Source organism: Scyliorhinus canicula, chromosome 26 (assembly GCF_902713615.1).
Source record: "Scyliorhinus canicula chromosome 26, sScyCan1.1, whole genome shotgun sequence".
Classification (NCBI taxonomy): Eukaryota; Metazoa; Chordata; class Chondrichthyes; order Carcharhiniformes; family Scyliorhinidae; genus Scyliorhinus; species Scyliorhinus canicula.
Genome location: NC_052171.1, coordinates 728,359 through 747,472, shown reverse-complemented (window position 1 = coordinate 747,472; position 19,114 = coordinate 728,359). Strand labels below are relative to the sequence as shown.

The following is a 19,114-nucleotide window of genomic DNA, read 5'->3' as shown; positions in this document are numbered from 1 at the left end:
AGGTGGATTGGCCAACACTAAAGTGCCCCTTAATTGGGGAAAAAAAGAATTGGGTGGTCTAAATTTAAAAAAAAAAAATAAAAATAATCTGAGGAACAAAATTGTTCAGCTGCTTTTGAGTGACAGGCAACCAAGAGTTACAATAGAAGAAATGGAGAAAACACTTGAGCAAAGAACTGTCATTTTGTTTCTGTTAATACCTCCCACTCGCTCATCCAGCTGATGTTTCTAGATTTAACGCTTGATTGTGTCATATTTCTTAAACCATAGTCGTGTTTGAGAGTTTAAATGTCAGTTCAGATATTTAGAGAAATAATTGTTCCCTTGTTGTACCTTTCTATAATATTCCATTTTGCTGTTCACTCAATACAATGTGTCTGTGTTGGTGCTGATTGGCTCTTTGTTCTTGCAGGTGCACGAATACCTCCGAAGCAAACTGTGCTCGCTATATGAAAACGACTGTATTTTTGACAAGTTCGAATGTTGTTGGAATGGTTGTGATAGGTACAGCTGATTCTTCTACAATGCCATATAGAATTGTTCATTTTGCTTTTTGGTCCTGTCTTATGCTGCCCCTCCTGTGTGGCCTCTATAGATGATCACAGAACAGATGATTTCTATATGCATGTGTTATGGGCACAGTTTGAACTCGTGCTCGGCACCAGTTTTAAACAATGCACTTTTGGGCTTGGACTTGCAGTGGTAACTTGTCAGTATTTTCCTCTCCTGGATGGCACGTCTGACAGTGGAAAGTTGACGCCAACTCCTGGCTCCTTTGTAGATTTTGTAAACCAGCACCTGAGCTTTGACAAAGAGTAATCCAGACTCGAATGTTCGCTCCCTTTTCTCTCCACAGATGCTGTCAGACATGCTGTGAGATTGTCCAGTATTTTCTGTTTTTGTTTCACATTCCAGCATCCACAGTAATTTGCTTTTATTTAGTTGAGCTTGGCAGATCTGCTGATCAGCCAGCTTGGCTGAATGGAACTTAGTGCTCTACAAACGTGTCCCCCATTATACTCCAGCCCAACGGAGAGTTTCCCCAATCCCCACTGACTTCAATTTTGCGAAGGTCCTTGATCCCGCATTGAGTCAAATGCTGCCTTGATGTTGGACAGTCACTCTCATCCCATCTCTGGAGTTCACCTCTGTGGTCTATGTTTGGACCAAGGCTCGAGTGATATCAGGAACTGAATGGCCCTGGTGGAACCCAAACTGAGCACCAGTAAGCAGGTTATTGCTCAGTAAGTGCAACTTGATAGTATTGTCAATACTTGTAATTACTTTGCTGATGATCAAGAGTGAAATGATAGGGCGGTAAATGGCTGGGTTGGAATTGTCCTGCTGTTTGCGGATGGGTTGTCGCGGGGCAATTTGCCACAAGGTTGGGTAGATGTCTATGTTGCAGCTGTACTGGAACAGCTTGGCTATGGGAGTGGCTAGTTCTGGAGTACTGGCCCTCAGTACTATTGTTGCAACATTGTCAGGACCCATAGCCTTTGCAGTATCCAGTACCTTCAGCCGTTTCTTCATGTCACACAGAGTGAATCAAATTGGCTGGACATCTGTGATGCTGATGACCTCTGAGGAGGCCAAGATGGATCAGTCAGTTGGCATTTCTGGCTGAAGATGGCTGAAAATACTAAGCGCCTTCTCTTTTCCCATCACTGAGACGGGATATTTGTGGAGCCTCCTAATCATAATAATAATCTTTATTGGTATCACAAATAGGCTTACATTAACACTGAAATGAAGTTACTGTGAAAAGCCCCTAGTCGCCACATTCTGCTGCCTGTTCAGGTACACCGAGGGAGAATTCAGAATGTCCAGTTCACCTTACAAGTGTCCTTCCCACAGTCCTTTGGGACTGTGGGAGGAAACTGGAGCGCCTGGAGGAAACCCATGCATGGGGAGAACAAGCAGACGCCACACAGACAGTGACCCAAGCAGTGAATCGAACCTGGGACCCTGGAGCTGTGAAGCAGCAGTGCTAACCACTGTGCTGCCGTGCTGCCAGTTGGTTGTTTAATTATCCCCCTGCACCATTCAAGATTGGTATTGGCAGAGAGTTTGGATCAGTTGGTTGTGGGATTGTTGAGTCTATCTAGCACTTGCTGCTTATGCTGTTTGACACGCAAGTAATCTTGTGTTCTAGCTTCACCAGGTTGACTCTTGATTTTCAGGTAAGCCTAGTGCTGTTTCTAGCATGCATTCCTGCACTCATCATTGAACCAGGGTTGATCCCCTGGTTTGGCGATATGGTAGAGTGGGGGATATGCCAGGCCATGAGGTTACAGATTGCTACTGATCGCCCACAGTGCCACATGGATGCCCAGTTTTGAGTTGATATATCTTTGTGAAATCATAGAATCTACACAGTGCAGAAGGAGGCCATTCGGCCCATCAAGTCTGCACCGACCATTGGAAAGAGCAATCTACCTCGGCCCATGTCCCCATAATGAACTGGCTCACCAATAGAAGTCAGAGAGTGGTGGTGGATGGCAAATATTCAGCCTGGCGCCTAGTACGCCTTCCCGTACCAGCCTCCCCGGACAGGCGCCGGAATGTGGCGACTAGGGGCTTTTCACAGTAACTTCATTGAAGCCTACTCGTGACAATAAGCGATTTTCATTTTCAGTTACCAGTGGCGTACCGCAGGGATCAGTTCTGGGTCCTCTGCTGTTTGAGATTTTCATTAATGACTTGGATGAGGGAATTGAAGGGTGGGTCAGTAAATTTGCAGAAGATACGAAGATTGGTGGAGTTGTGGATAGTGAGGAGGGCTGTTGTCGGCTGCAAAGAGACATAGATAGGTTGCAGAGCTGGGCTGAGAAGTGGCAGATGGAGTTTAACCCTAAAAAGTGTGAGGTCCATTTTGAAAGAACAAATATGAATGCGGAATACAGGGTTAACGGTAGGGTTCTTGGCAATGTGGAGGAGCAGAGAGATCTTGGGGTCTATGTTCATAGATATTTGCCACTCAAGTGGATAGAGCTGTGAAGAAGGTCTATGGTGTGCTAGTGTTCATTAGCAGAGGGATTGAATTCAAGAGCCGTGAGGTGATGATGCAGCAGTACAAAACCTTAGTACGGCCACATTTGGAGTACTGTGTGCAGTTCTGGTCACCTCATTTTAGGAAGGATGTGGAAGCTTTGGAAAAAGTGCAAAGGAGATTTACCAGGATGTTGCCTGGAATGGAGAGTAGGTCTTACGAGGAAAGGTTGAGGGTGCTGGGCCTTTTCTCATTAGAACGGAGAAGGATGAGGGGCGACTTGATAGAGGTTTATAAGATGATCAGGGGAATAGATAGAGTAGACAGTCAGAGACTTTTCCCCCGGGTGGAACACACCATTACAAGGGAACATGAATTTAAGATAAATGGTGGAAGATATAGAGGGGATGTCAGAGGTAGGTTCTTTACCCAGAGAGTAGTGGGGCCATGGAATGCACTGCCTGTGGAAGTAGTTGAGTCGGAAACATTAGGGACCTTCAAGCGGCTATTGGATAGGTACATGGATTATGGTAGAATAATGGAGTGTGGATTAATTTGTTCTTAAGCGCAGCACGGTAGCATTGTGGATAGCACAATTGCTTCACAGCTCCAGGGTCCCGGGTTCGGTTCCGGCTTGGGTTCGCTGTCTGTGCGGAGTCTGCACACCCTCCCCGTGTCTGTGTGGGTTTGCTCCGGGTGCTCCGGTTTCCTCCCACGGTCCGGGGATGTGCAGGTTGGGTGGATTGGCCATGAAAAATTGCCCTTCGTATCCAAAATTGCCGTGCCCTTCGTATCCAAAATTGCCCTTGGTGTTGGGTGGGGTTACTGGGTTATGGGATAGGGTGGAGGTGTTGACCTTGGGTAAGGTGCTCTTTCCAAGAGCCGATGCAGACTCTTTAAAAAAAAAAAAAATAATTTCTATTGAAAAACTTTGAATTTATACAACAATAACGCACCATAGTAAAATACCAAAAATAACAATATTAGCAATCATAAACATTCGCCCCACCTCCATGAACAACACAGCATTTTAACAACAACGCAAATTAACACAATATAAAGTTACAGAATAGAAACTACAATAAGGAACACCCCCCGGGTTGCTGCTGCTATTGACCAAGATACCTATCTTTGAGCCAGGAAGTCCAGAAAAGGCTGCCACCGTTTATAGAACCCTTGTATTGATCCTCTCAGGGCAAATTTGACCCTTTCCAATTTTATAAATCCCGCCATGTCACTGATCCAGGTCTCCACACTTGGGGGCCTTGCATCCTTCCACTGTAGCAGAATTCTTCGTCGGGCTACTAGGGACGCAAAGGCCAGGACACCGGCCCATTTTGCCTCCTGCACTCCCGGCTCTACCGCAACTCCAAAGATCGCGAGTCCCCACCCTGGTTTGACCCTGGATCCAACCACCCTCGACACCGTCCCTGCCACCCCCTTCCAGAATTCTTCCAGTGCTGGGCATGCCCAGAACATATGGGCATGATTCGCTGGACTCCCCGAACATCTGGTGCACCTGTCCTCACCCCCAAAGAACCTACTCATCCTAGTCCCGGTCATGTGGGCCCGGTGCCGCACTTTGAATTGGATGAGGCTAAGCCTCGCACATGAGGAGGAAGAGTTGATTCTCTCCAAGGCATCCGCCCAAGTCCCGTCCTCTATCTGCTCCCCGAGTTCCTCCTCCCATTTAGCCTTCAGCTCCTCCACTGACGACTCCTCCACCTCCTGCATTACCTTATAGATGTCAGACACCTTCCCCTCTCCTACCCACACCCCCGAAAGCACTCTGTCCATCGTCCCCTGCGAGGGCAGCAAAGGGAATCCCTCTACCTGTCGCCTAGCAAACGCCTTTACCTGCAAGTATCTGAACATGTTCCCTTGGGGAAGGCCAAATTTATCTTCCAGTTCCCCCAGGCCCGCAAACCTCCCGCCAATAAACAGGTCCCTCAATTTACTGTTGCCCACCCTTTGCCACCCCCTAAATCCCCCATCCGTGTTCCCCGGGATGAACCGATGGTTGCCACCCAGTGGAGCCTCCATCGAGCCCCCTGTTTCCCCCCGATGCCGTCTCCACTGTCCCCAGGTTCTTAGGGTCGCCGCCACCACCGGGCTCGTAGTAAACCTCTAAGGAGAGAGCGGCAATGGCGCCGTTACCAGGGCAGCCAGGCTCGTACCTCTACATGACGCCATCTCCATTCTTTTCCACGCCACCCCTCCCCCTCCATCACCCATTTACGCACCATTGACACATTGGCCGCCCAATAGTACCCCAGAAGGTTGGGCAGCGCCAGCCCGCCTCTATCTCTCCCTCGCTCCAGGAACATCCTCTTCACTCTCGGAGTCCCATGTGCCCACACAAAGCTCAAAATACTGCTAGTCACCCTCCTAAAGAAGGCCCTGAGGATGAAGATGGGCAGGCACTGAAAGAGGAACAAGAACCTCGGAAGCACCATCATTTTGACGGACTGTACCCTCCCCGCCAACGACATTGGCAGCATGTCCCACCTCTTGAACTCCTCCTCCATCTGATCTACAAGTCTGGTGAAATTATGTTTGTGAAGAGTCCCCCAGTCCCTGGCCACCTGCACCCCCAGGTACCTAAAGCTCTCCCCTGCCCGCCTAAGCGGGAGCCTACCAATTCCTTCCTCCTGGTCTCCAGGGTGCACCACAAACACCTCACTCTTGCCTAAATTTAATTTATAACCTGAAAAGGTCCCAAACTCAGCTAGCAGCTCCATCACCCCCGGCATCCCTCCCACCGGGTCCGCCACATAGAGCAACAGGTCATTGGCATACAACGACACCCTATGTTCCTCCCCACCTCGCGCCAAGCCTCTCCACCTCTCTGAATCCCTCAACGCCATCGCCAGCGGCTCGATTGCCAATGCAAACAACAAGGGGGACAGGGGGCAACCCTGCCTGGTCCCTCGGTATAGCCGGAAGTACTCCGACCTCCTCCCATTCGTGGCCACGCACGCCATCGGGGCCTCATATAGCAGCCTCACCCATCTAATGAACCCTTCACCAAATCCAAACCTTCCCAACACCTCCCATAGGTACCCCCACTCCACTCTATCGAAGGCCTTCTCCGCATCCAGCGCCACCACCATCTCAGCCTCTCCCTCAATCGCCGGCATCATGATGACATTCAACAATCTCCGCACATTCTTGTTCAGCTGCCTTCCCTTCACAAAACCTGTCTGGTCCTCGTGCACAACCCCTGGCACACAGTCCTCTATCCTGATGGCCAGGATCTTTGCCAGCACCTTAGCATCCACGTTGAGGAGAGATATGGGCCTGTATGAACCACACTGCTGGGGGTCCTTGTCCCTCTTTAAAATTAACGAGATCAGCGCCCGCGACATCGTCGGGGGCAAAGTCCCCCATTTCCCACGCTTCGTTGAGTGTCCGCACCAGCAAGGGGCCCACTAGGTCCACAAACTTTTTATAAAACTCCACCGGGAACCCATCCGGCCCCGGCGCCTTCCCTGACTGCATCTGCCCGATCCCCTTAACCAGCTCCTCCAGCTCAATCGGCGCACCCAACCCCTCCACCTGCTCCTCCTGCACCTTCGGGAAAGATAGCCCGTCGAGGAACCTCTCCATTCCCCTCCTCTCCACCGTTGGCTCCGACCTGTACAGTTCCCCGTAAAAGTCCTTGAAGACCTCATTCACCTCTACCCCCTTCCGCACCACATTCCCACTCTTACCTCTCACTCCAGCAATTTCCCTAGCCGCATCCTGCTTGCGGAGCTGATGAGCCAGCATCCTACTCGCCTTTTCACCATGTTCGTACACTGCCCCTTGTGCCTTCCTCCACTGTGCCTCCGCCTTTCTAGTGGTCAGCAAATCAAATTTAGCCTGTAGGCTGCGCCTCTCCCCCAACAGACCCTCCTCTGGTGCCTCTGCATACCTCCTGTCTACCTCCAGCATCTTTCCCACCAGTCTATCCCTCTCACTCCTCTCGCTCCTCTCCCTGTGTGCCTGGATGGATATCAGCTCCCCACGAATTACTGCCTTCAGGGCTTCCCAGACCATCCCCACCTGAAACACCCCCGTGTCATTCACCTCTAGGTACCCCTCAATACTTGCCCGGACCCTCCTACACACCTCCTCCTCCGCCAACAACCCCACATCCAACCGCCACAACGGGCGCTGGTCCCGTACCTCCCCCATCTCCAACTCCATCCAATGCGGAGCGTGGTCGGAGATTGCAATGGCCGAATACTCGGCCTCCTCCACTCTCGGAATCAGTCCCCTACTCACCACGAAGAAGTCTATCCGAGAGTAGACCCTATGTACGTGGGAGAAGAAAGAGTACTCCCGTGCCCTCAGCCTCACAAACCTCCATGAATCCACCCCACCCATCTGGTCCATAAACCCTCTCAGTACCTTGGCCGCCGCCGGCCTCCTAATCCGTCCTACAGCTGGACCGATCCAGTGAAGGATCCAACACCGTATTGAAGTCCCCCCCCCCCCCATAATCAGACCTCCCGCCTCTAGATCCAGGACACGTCCCAGCATACGCCTCACAAAGCCCGCATCATCCCAATTTGGGGCATACACACTAGCAAGTACCACCTTCTCTCCTTGTAGCCTGCCCCTAACCATAACATACCTACCCCCCTTATCCGCCACCACCTCCGATGCCTCAAACAACACATTTTTCCCCACCAGAATCGCCACTCCCCGGTTAGATAGATAGAGAAATACAGCACAGGTTCTTCACATCCAACCCAGAGTGGAAAACCTGCCCCACCCATCCCTTCCTCAGGCGGACCTGGTCCGCCACCCTCAGGTGGGTCTCCTGAAGCATTGCCACATCCGCCTTTAGCCCCTTCAGATGTGCCAGTACCCTCGACCGCTTCACCGGCCCATTCAACCCTCACATTCCAGGTGACCAACCGGATCAGAGGGCGTCCCGCCCCCCTCCCCCGTCGACTAGCCATAGCCCGTCGACTGCCCGCCCCAGGCCAGCACCCCCTGCCCGACCCTGTCCCCATAGCGACAACCCCTCTGTACCTGACTTCTACACCCTCACCTCTGTCCCCCCAGCCCCCACCAGCTCCTTCTTGACCCTACCAGCAACAACCCGGTATCCCCCCCCCCCCCCCCCCCCCCCCCAGGCTAGGAACCCTCCTAGCCGCGAACCGTCCTCCATTGTACTCCCGTGGGTCAGCTAACTCCTGCTGACCCCGGAAACTCCCGCCAATAACCCGACCCCTCCCAAAGTGGGATCATCCCCCAATCTATCCCTCCTCCTGGCACTGCTCCAGCGCGGGGAAGAACCAGTTAAGGCCCCGCCTCCCCCCGTCATCGTCTCCGCCCCCCAGCGCGGGAAACCAGAGGAAAGCCCGCGCTTTTGCACTGCCCCACCACACCCTTCTGACGCAGCTCCCAAATATCAGCCCCATTCCATACCCCCACTCCGGCATAGAATACAACAAACCCCCCCAACCCTCCCCGCAAGATACAAAACTCAAACAATACCCCACAGCAAAAAACATAACAGAACAACACCCCCATAAATAACCGTATCAAAATTGCAAAAGTACAAAGAAACAAAAAAAAGAAGAACACAGCAACAGCAGAAACCAGCAATAAAGCATTACAACCGACCCCGCAACCCCCAACCCCTAGTTCAAGTCCAGTTTCTCCGTCCGCACGAAGGCCCACGCCGCCTCTGGGGAATCAAAATAATAATGCCGGTCCGAATAAGTCACCCACAGGCGCGCGGGCTGCAACATTCCGAACTTTATCTTTTTCCTGTAAAGCACCTCTTCCGTCCGATTAAACCAGGACCGCTGCTTAGCCACCTCCGCACTCCAATCCTGGTAGATCCGTACTACCCCATTCTCCCAATTGCTGCTCTTCACCTTCTTGGCCCAGCGCAGCACACACTCCCGATCACTGAACCGGTGGAACCTCACCATCACCGCACGCGGGGGTTCATTCTCCTTAGGCCTCCTGGCCAGTACTCTGTGGGCTCCCTCCAGCTTCAGGGGCAGATGGAAAGATCCTGCCCCCACTAGCGAGTTCAGCATTGTAGCCACGTAGGTTGTCAGATCCGACCCCTCCAGCCCCTCTGCAAGGCCCAAGATCCGCAGGTTTTTCTGCCTCATGCGGTGATCAAGCTCCTCGAAGTGTTCCTGCCACTTCTTGTGGAGTGCCTCGTGCCCCTCCACCTTACTCACGAGGACCACGGCCTCCTCCTCTCGTTCAGTGGCCTGCGCCTGCAACACCTGGATGGCAGCACCCTGGGTCGTCTGAATCTCCGACAGCCTTCTGTTCGTTTCCTGCAGAGAGCTCAGTACCTCAGCCTTGAAGTCTGTAAAGCAGCGCAGGAGAGCAGCTTGCTGCTCCTGGGCCCACAGCCTCCACTCCTCTGGAGCTCCGCCGGCCGCCACCTTGGATTCCTTCCCCCGTTTTTTCTGGGGAGCTGCTGCCGTTTTTTCTCCCTTTCCACTCTGAGTTCGAGTCATGGACTGTGGGGAAAGTCGATCAGCACACCTTCTCCCACCGGGCGACGTCGGAAAATTTCCGTTTTGGGCTCTAAAAAGAGCCGAAAAGTCCGTTTAAAACGGGAGCTCCCAAATGTGCGGCTTCCTATGTCATCGCCGCCACCGCAAGTCGAGCCGATGCAGACTCGATGGACCAAATGGCCTCCTGTACTGTAAATTCTATGATTAATCTCGGACAAAGGTTCGGCACAGCATCGTGGGCCGAAGGGCCTGTTCTGTGCTGTATTTTCTATGTTCTATCCCTGCAACCACACCTGACCCTTTGGGCATGGACACGAAGGGCAATTTATCATGGCCAATCCACCTAACCTGCTCATCTTTGGACTGTGGGAGGAAACCGGAGCACCTGGAGTAAACCCACGCACCTAGTGGGAGAAAGTGCAAACTGCACAGTCACCCAAGGCCGGAATTGAACACTGGTTCCTGGTGCTGTGAAGCAGCAGTGCTAACCACGTGACTTTGCAAAATCTCTCTCATTTAGCACAATGGTAGTGCCACAAAGCATGATGGAGGGCATCCTCAATGTGAAGATGGGACTTGTCTTCACAAGAACTGCAGTGGTCGCTCCTTCCAATACTATCATGGACAAATGCGTTTGTGACTGGTAGATTGCTGAGGATGAAGTGATGAGGTTTTTTTCCTCTTCGGCTTACCAGCTGTCGTGACCCAGTCTCGGAGCTATTTCCTTTAGAACTCTGTCTGCTAGATCAGGAGAATGATGCTGGGCCACTTCTGGTTAGAAACATTGAAGATGTCGACAAAATCACATTTTGTGCTTTGCAAGCTCAGTGCTTTCTCCAAATAGTGTTCGACGGTAACTAGCAAGATGATTCCTTGTCCATGTTTGACCTGATGCCATGAGACTTCAGTGTCCGGAGTCAATATTGTGGTCTCCCAACTGTACACTGTTCTGCTACCTGTGGATGATTTGTCCTGTTGGTGGAACAGGACATAACCAGGGATGGGAATGGTGGTATCTGGGACTATGCACAGTCTGATTCTGTATGACTTAGTCTGTTGCTTGACTCATCTGGAACAGCTCCCCCAATTTTGTCACAACCCCCCCCCCCCCCCCCCCAAACGTTAGGATTGACAGGGCTGGGCAGAGTTACTTCCCCAAGGGAATTTCGTGAAGCAGATATGATTTTATGCCAACTGATAGTTTTGTGATCACCATCAGACGACCTTTTAATTTGAGACTTATGAATTGATGTTAAATTCCACCAGGTGCTATGGTGGGCTTTGAACCTGTGTCCCCAGAGCATTAGTGTGGGCCATCAGATTTCTCATTCAGTGATGTTGCCAGTCTGCCACTGCCTCCCTGAAGTCATGTGATAGTTTCCGCATGTTTGGTGGTGATTGAGGATTGGTGACTGGACTATATTTTCCAAATCTCTGGGTGTTAGGGTAGAGACCATCACCACCCCTTCCTCCACCCACTGATTTCAGTTCCATTTCAGGATTGCAGGGTGCACGGAGCAAGTGTTGGCTGTTGGCTGGCAAGATTTTGGTGGGACGCCTTCTCCCTCACTGCTCTCCTCGATTAATACCACCACTCCTCCCAATTTCCTTCCTTTCCTATCTCTGCTGTACACCTTGCAGCAGAAATATTTAACGCCTAGTCCTGCTGTTTCTGAGCCAGGTCTCTGTCAGTGTGGGCTTGTAACTCGCCAATCTTATTAATGTGTTCATGCATTAATGTATATTGACCCTGATTAACACTTGATTGCTTTCTCTGTTATTCTGATCTAGCTAGTAACTTGGTATTTTCTACTTCAATGCTATTTCTGTCTGCCAGTATTCTGTGTATCTTTTGGATTCCTCCCTGATGATTCCACCTTGTTCCCACACCCCCTCCAAGTTTGTTTAAATCCTCGCCAATTACACGTGCATATCACCCTGTTAGAAACTCAGTCCCGACTCCATTGAGGTGCAACCCATCCACCTGTACAGGCCTCATCTTCCCACATACGTTCCCAATAACCCTAGAATCTTCTCCCTCCTTCACCATCTCTCCAACCATGCAATGATCGACTTTATCCTTTTTTCAAATACTCACGTATTTGGTCAATGGGAGTAATCAAGAGAAGACTAGTTTTGAGTTAATGCTAGCTAATTTCTTACCTAGCTCTCGAGTTCTGTCCCAAACTTGACATAATTGGAGATGGAATTGACATGTAGCAGATTATTGGTGTGGGAGCGTTAGTGGCATTGAGGTGTCACTTGCAGGTGATGGTGGCCATGTAAAATTTAAGTTGTGCCCACTTGATCCATATAATCCAGAAGTTAAGTTCTGGGTTTTGTGTGACCATGCTTGCCTGAACAGAGCACATTGAGCTCGACAGCACTCTGATGAAGTCCTGGACATGGGAATCGTTTCAAGTGATGAGTTAAATGTTACACCAAAGTTCATGGCACAGTTTGACCTTTGTATTTATTTTAGCCCCATATTTCTTGTAGTACATTGACACTCATACTCCAAGTCTAATGCAGGGACCCTGCTTCCCCTCCATTAGAAATCCACTGTTCAAAAGCATCTAAATTCTGCTTTTACTGAAATATTTTGTGTCTGAATTTGATAACACTCCTTCATTGACCAAGTTCGCCTCAAGCCATGGCATCAGTTTGGACACTAATATGAGAAGCATGGTTGAAGCTGTGCTTATGGCTTCATTGTAGGAACATCCCAACTCCACTGAACAAAATTGTCTATGCTGCTTAAATTGGGGGTAGGCCATTTGGGTGAGAGCAACCAATATTTGTTGAGTTATGAAATTCCACAAGTAATCCCCATCTTGGAGATGGTGATGAAAAATAATTTATTTCAAAGGAACCTATCCAGTATGTGTGGATGTTTTCCAAAATTGGGTGAAGTTGGAAGGCTGAAATCTCCCAGTGGAGTGTTAGCAGCATTGTACAAATATGTCAAAATAACATTCTGATTGCATCAACATCCTATTTATTGTGGTCATTAAAATGTTCACTTGCTAATTCTTTTATGTCTAAATCCTTCCAGTGTTGTCATGACTGGGTCGTACAACAATTTCTTCAGAATGTTCGACAGAAACACAAAACGGGACATTACGCTAGAGGCCTCGAGGGAGAACAGCAAACCCCGGGCAATCCTGAAACCACGCAGGGTGTGTTCAGGGGGCAAGAGGAAGAAGGACGAGATTAGTGTTGACAGTCTGGACTTCAACAAGAAGATCCTGCACACGGCCTGGCATCCTAAGGAGAATATCATCGCCGTAGCCACAACCAACAATCTGTATATATTCCAGGACAAAGTGAATTAAAACCTGTGCAGTGAAGAAAGAATCAAATTCCTGCCGAATTAAGATAGCGTAGCCTTTATATCTTGAGAGAGAGGCCCATTCTGGCCCCCTCCCCACCTCCTCTCTTGAAACAGTGCCATTTATAATGCACACCAGTCACGTTATCAGAGTTCTTTTTGCTCCTGTCCCCCACCCCACCCAAAATTGCAGTCTATGGTCGCGAGTCATTTGGTGGGGAGGGTTGTCTCTTCATTGCAAATTATGGGCCACTACATTAGCATTTTACTGCATCAGACGTTCATTTAATCCACTCCTTTGCCTTCCATTGTGGTGAGGTCTTGAGGAAGAAGTCCTACAGACATGATATGGCAATGTTTTACTGTGTACCCCCATTACTGTAATGTTCTCTTTCCCCCCCCCCCCCCCCCCCCTCTTTTTATCAACCTACAGCTTGTTGTTAACGCTTGTAACATTCCTCCTCTGACCTCACAGATGCCTCCTTCTGGCCCTGTTGGGAGCATAAAGGACATACTGGGTCAGAGTCGGGTCAGTGGGTCAGGTGGTTTTTGTTACACACACATGTTTTAACAACCGACTGTAATATTGCTACCCTTGCCATTTCTGGCACAAGAGAAACCTACTGAATAAAAATCATAAAAAATAGCTCCTTTATTTGGTGCTTTTTCTTTTTTTTTAAATTAAGTGTAAACTGTTAAACCCCATGTACTTCTATTTTAAATGAATGCATTAAAGAGTGTGTGTCTAACACCGGTAAGTTTTACTGATGTTTGATGTAATGGAATCGTAATCCAAGTATTTTTTACTCGGTGTTAATAAACTTGTGCGTTTTCAACGGGATGCCAGTGGACTTGAAGTCCATCTGTGTTTCACATCCCCCCCCCCCACCCCTTTTGTGTTTCTTGAAGCTCTTACTTTGGATGGGGTGGGAAAAACCTCTGCTCCTTGCTCATGAGTTATCGCTTGGAAAGTGAAATTTAATTATGCATTTTTCACTGAAGCGATGCTTCAGGCCAACCATGCTGACAAGACTGAGAATGGGAACCGTATCTGGCAAAATGCATGACAGAACCCATGTTACCCCCCGCTGTGTTCTCTTGTGTCACAAGTACAAAATTCTCTCTGGCCAAACTTTGCCCATCAATGTATTGGGATGTTCCTGTTTATTTTTTCGAACTTCCTTCAAATCTGTTGTGAGACTGCCGTCAGACAGCGATGAACTTCCCTGATGTTGTAACCCATGTAAAACTGGGCATGTTTCTTCCTGTCTCAATTGCTGAACAACACTGCAGACCAACAAGTGCCACATGTTGAAAAGGCTAGTCACACTGTCCCACAGGTTTTGAGCTGGAACCATTTCCTTTCTTCTCCTGTAAATCAAGATAATTGAGAGAGCCAGAGGTAGACTATTAACTGAAACACTTCACTGAATTTGAAAATAACCAGAATCGCAAATGAAGCGGTGCAGTTGAGTGAACATAACTGTTGCCTGGCTGACCCAGAATGCTTTCAGATTCATAAAGTTGGCTTTTCAACCATTGCTGAAACTGAGCTTCGACTTGAGTGGTTTGTGGAGTGTTTCTGCACCGTCCTCATGAAGTTGCAATGCACTGCATGTTCTTCTGAAACATTTTGTTAACTCGTGCTGAAGTGCAACACTTTCCCACCCAAGATTTCAACCAGTTTGAGTGTTTGCAGGTACTATGACCATAGAGGGCATCAGTTTGATCCCATCTTCCTTTCACTGACTGATTTGGACAGTGAACAGGACCGGGAACTGTGGCAGGCTTCTTTTTACCTGGTGAGGCAAATGGGATCTGTGCTGTCACCCTGGCTGAGGCTGGCTAACTTCAGACTGGCAGAGCATTGAGTATTGGATCTCTCCAGTACCATAAGCATTGCACTTAACCTAGGGAAGCCATCTTCATGTTTTACTGGATTGACCGCTAAGTTCGGCATTGGGATGGCTGTGCTGTTGAAGTGCTGAGACTTGGTCATGATGCTGTAGCAGTCAGGCTGGCTGCAGAAGGTAACAGAGCATGACTTGGAAATCCTTAGCTGAAGGCCAGGACTGACATGCCATTCTTTTTGGTGCCTCTTGGTCAACAGTTGGAATTTCTAACACCAGTACACCTACTGGGGACATGATTCACTCATCTGTTGGGTGACGTTAACCTCATCTGACAGGGGAAGATGGCATATTTTTCTGCAAGACTGAAAAATGAATTAAAATGTTGATGAGCTTCATGCTCTTCAAAAGATTTAATGTTATGATTTTTCTCAAGTTAGGGAGTATTTAGTACCACAAGTATAATCGCAGCAGATTTTGACCTGTGTTTGGCCAGAAATTGAGTTCTGTATATCTATTTAACCCTGAAATAAGACTGTGGTCCAATTTGTGTGTTAAATGCGAGTGTTTTGAATATAAAATATTATAATCCCATATTGGACTGTGGTGAGTTCCATGTGATGTTTCATCTAGAAATGGTGTTGTAAGCTTCAGTTTTTGCTGATCATAGATTCACTGTGAAAGAAACCTCATTGAGAACAGTTGCCAGGTTTGTGCATGCTCATGATATTGCAGCTTTTAATTGCGTTATGGAGAAGTGGAGTGTTGCAAAATAAGCAGGGAAGCAACAAACTTGTACAGCAGACTGATTGTGCCAATGGAACAGAAGTAGATCGAACTTGTTCATTAATTTTCTCACCATTTGTAAAGGTTCTGAGGTGCTAGCTGCAGGAGTGGTTTCAAGGCCTGTGTATTGAGTCAGCTTCCACGTGGGACTATTCCTGGGGCTCAACTCAGTACAGAGGGAAAAAACACATTGACAACCTGGACAAGATGGCTATTTAATCAAGCTTGTTACGTGTACACGGAGAACAGACGCAGATATCTGCCAAGATCTGTTCTGCTGAACAAAGACCAGAACACATACACAATTTTCAAAATCAATAGCAGATCCCAGTTGGATGCGATCCAATTCCTGAAGCTGCTACGTTTAAACTTATCCAATAGAATTGCAAGCAATGTTTAAACTTCACCCAATAGAGTTGCAAGCAGAGCATGATTGATCCTCATCCTGACAGCTATGCTTACGAGTAATTTGCTGTGCATTCATTGTCTGTGAAAAGCAGCACAGCAAAACCAGCTTCGCATTGTTTCACAAAGACAAGGTATCAGAAGTGATGTCCTTCAGACAAGTTAGCTATCCTAAATCCCATTTGCTTACTTATTACTGCTATGTCCTAAAAATACATGTTTAATGGTTAATAATGATTACTTAGTCCTATAATTCATCTCAATCCTTAATAAAGTAACTCATGTAAAACTACCCTCGTGGCATGCTAAATATTCCGTTTTAAGAGGTATCATCGCTGAACCCCCCCCTTCAGCAACCATTGATGGCTGATCTAAATGACTAATGCATGTTCAGGCAGTATTTGCAGGCTATGGAGGACATTCAGCACAATATTCTGACTGATTGCTGATCCCTACATTTTCCAGAGCCAAGTGCTGGATTGCTATCAGGAGCATAAAGTAAGTTTCCCTCCCCCTCTCAATTAACTCAACTACCCCAACAGCTGGACTCCTCAACTGGCAGATTAAAATTGATCCTGATTCTGCCCACAGGCTGACCTGTTTTCACTATGAACTGTGAATGAAATTTGTGCCCAGTGAGTATAGCTGAATAGTTTTCAAGCATTTGGTAACAGCCCATGGAATAATAATTCTGTAGCAGCCCATGGAATAATGTAACGTTTAAGAAAACAGCACAGGTTATACTTAATTGCACTGCAAAACCTGTGTTGTTGCTGCCTCCTTGCAAGATATTTGGTCTGCAAGGCCCAAGAAGTAAAGTTTTTTTTTATTGGGTCAACCCTACCATATCTATCTTGTGATACCACTTGCCACACAACATGGCGTTCAGCTTTCTGTAAAATTATATGGAAAATCCTGTTGGGATTTTGAAGACTGAACTTTGGGTAAATAACAGACTTAAAATTGAGCAACTAGTCAAACAGCTAGTTTCATAAGTTGTTTAACAATGCATGAATTTTGATAATACCAATGTCTGCTTTGGCTTGTTTGCTGGATAACTTCCAGGTTATGTTTTCTCCCCAAATTTCTCTCTTGAAGAATCTAAGTTGGGGGTATCGTTTCATGGTGCTGGAAACTCTCCAGTCCCCCTTTCCCCAGAGGCCAATCTTCATATGCGACCCTGTCTGGTGAGTATTGATAGGCACTCAAAGCATAGTGGCACTCTAATGTTGACAGACATTTGCCTGCAGTGATCACTGGATGGAGGTCAGGAATGCGACAATTCCCCCCCCCCCCCCCCCCCCCCCCACACCATGTCTAAGATCAGTTAATAAGGCTCTTGATCATATTCAGGCAATGTTTCACTGTGCCATCATCATTGTCACACACTTACAAAACCAATGCTGCAATGTGAAGGAATGGAAGCCAGGAGTAATACATGCTTTGACAGTTTCAAATAGATAGCTAATCCTTAACACTGAAATTATTTATATTATTTGCATTGGCTGCGAGGAATGCAAAATCTGCAGTTTCCTTCAGTTTCCCTTTTGTCTCCCTGAAGGTGCCAGTTCTGGTGGGTTACAACCCCGAGTGCCACTGTTTTTTGTTTTGACCTCGTGGATGCAACTCTCCAATTATGTCAACAGTATATGCAATCTTCTGGCATTACTGCCCTTGTGAAATGCTCTTTCCTCAACCCACACTCCAACAGATTATCCGGTCCTTGGTCTGACTGCTATTTGTAGGACCTTGCTGGGCAAACAATGGCTGCCACACATGAGTGACTGTACGTCAAATAAAGTATTTAATTAGTTGTCACATGTTTGGGGATACCTTGAAGATGTGAAAGGTTCAAAATAATTGGAAATATTTTATTCCCACATTGTAACGCAGCAAATATGAGAGTATGGCAAATTGTTTGACAATCACTGTTCCTCCACCACCACCTATCTCGGAAGTGGCACATGATGCGAGGTGTGGTTTGACACCGCAGAACTAACCAGTTGGTTAAAGGTTTTCTTTGGAAGCAGTCTGGGGTGAGGCATGATAGCACAGTGGTTAGCATAGTTGCTTCAAAGCTCCAGGGCCCCAGGTTCAATTCCTAGCTTGGGTCACTGTCTGTGCAGAGCCTGCACATTCTCCCTGTGTCTGCGTGGGTTTCCTTTGGATGCTCCGGTTTCCTCCCACAGTCCAAAGATGTGCAGGTTCGGGGGTTGGCCATGATAAATTGCCCTGAGTGTCCAAAAAAGGTTAGGTGGGGTTGCTGGGTTACGGTGATAGGGTGCTCTTTTCAAGGACCGGTGCAGACTCGATGGGCAGAATGGCCTCCTGCACTGTAAATTCTATGATCTAGTTTACTGCTGTTGGAGGGAAGTTTTTTTTAAAGCAGTGTGTAAAGGATTTCCATGATGTTTGCAATTAAACTGGGATTCGAGTTGTAAAGCGTCAGCTCAGGTGCTGAACTGACCTAAGCACCAGGGCGGCACAATAAACAGAAAAGAGCTGAGAATTAACTGAACGAGAATCCTCTGACCACGGTTGATTGGGAGGGAGGAGAAATATTGAGGATGAATTTTGCTGGTGATCACTGTCCACTGCTTCTAACTCGTTGCATTTAGATGAGCATGACGTTTTTTTTAAAATTTAGAGTACCCAATTCTTTTTTTTCCAATTAAAGGGCAATTCAGCATGGCCAATTGACCGACTCTGCACATCTTTGGGTTGTGGGAGTGAGACCCACGCAGACATGGAGACAATGTGCATACCCCACACGAAGAGTGACCCAAGGTCGGGATTGAACCTTGGTCCTGAATGCCGTGAGGCAGCAGTGCTAAACACTGCACCACCGTGCCCCCCTAAGCATGAGGTTAAAATGGAATGTGGAATGTGATGGCCCCCACGGAATAACAGCCTGCTGTTTAGGCTCTTGTGTGATGACTGGTGACTTCAATTGAGTGGTGGAAGGTTCCCAAATTTAAAGGGAGGAATTTAGGAGGTAGTAGCAAAGTTAGGAAGTTGTTGAATTTCCATCAGTGAGAGTGGCTGACACAAATAGCCAACATTTATGATTTTATTTAACAAGTGGAGGAAGGATGTGCAAAGACAGATAATTGGTTGGTTTATTGAAAGATCATGATTTAACATTTTCAAAATGAAAATCTCCTGCACTCTAAATTTTGTACAGTATTAAAGTCCATACATTGTGTTCTCGGGCTGAGCTCCTCAAATTCTCAATTTATATGAGATAATTTTATGAAGTAGGGGA

At 47.8% G+C, this 19,114-nt stretch overlaps 1 protein-coding gene across 2 annotated transcripts in view; it reads left to right on the top strand.

The window, feature by feature from the left end:
* Positions 1 to 15,252, top strand: part of LOC119957320 (serine/threonine-protein phosphatase 2A 55 kDa regulatory subunit B alpha isoform) — an 88,672-nt gene extending 73,420 nt beyond the window's left edge. For both annotated transcript variants that reach the window (XM_038785203.1, XM_038785202.1), the window contains 2 exons: positions 413 to 504; positions 12,533 to 15,252. In XM_038785203.1, the coding sequence (XP_038641131.1) occupies positions 413 to 504; positions 12,533 to 12,812 (372 nt within the window). In that variant the 3' untranslated portion in view covers positions 12,813 to 15,252. The remainder of the gene's footprint in view (positions 1 to 412; positions 505 to 12,532) is intronic.
* The last annotated feature ends 3,862 nt before the right edge of the window (positions 15,253 to 19,114 follow it).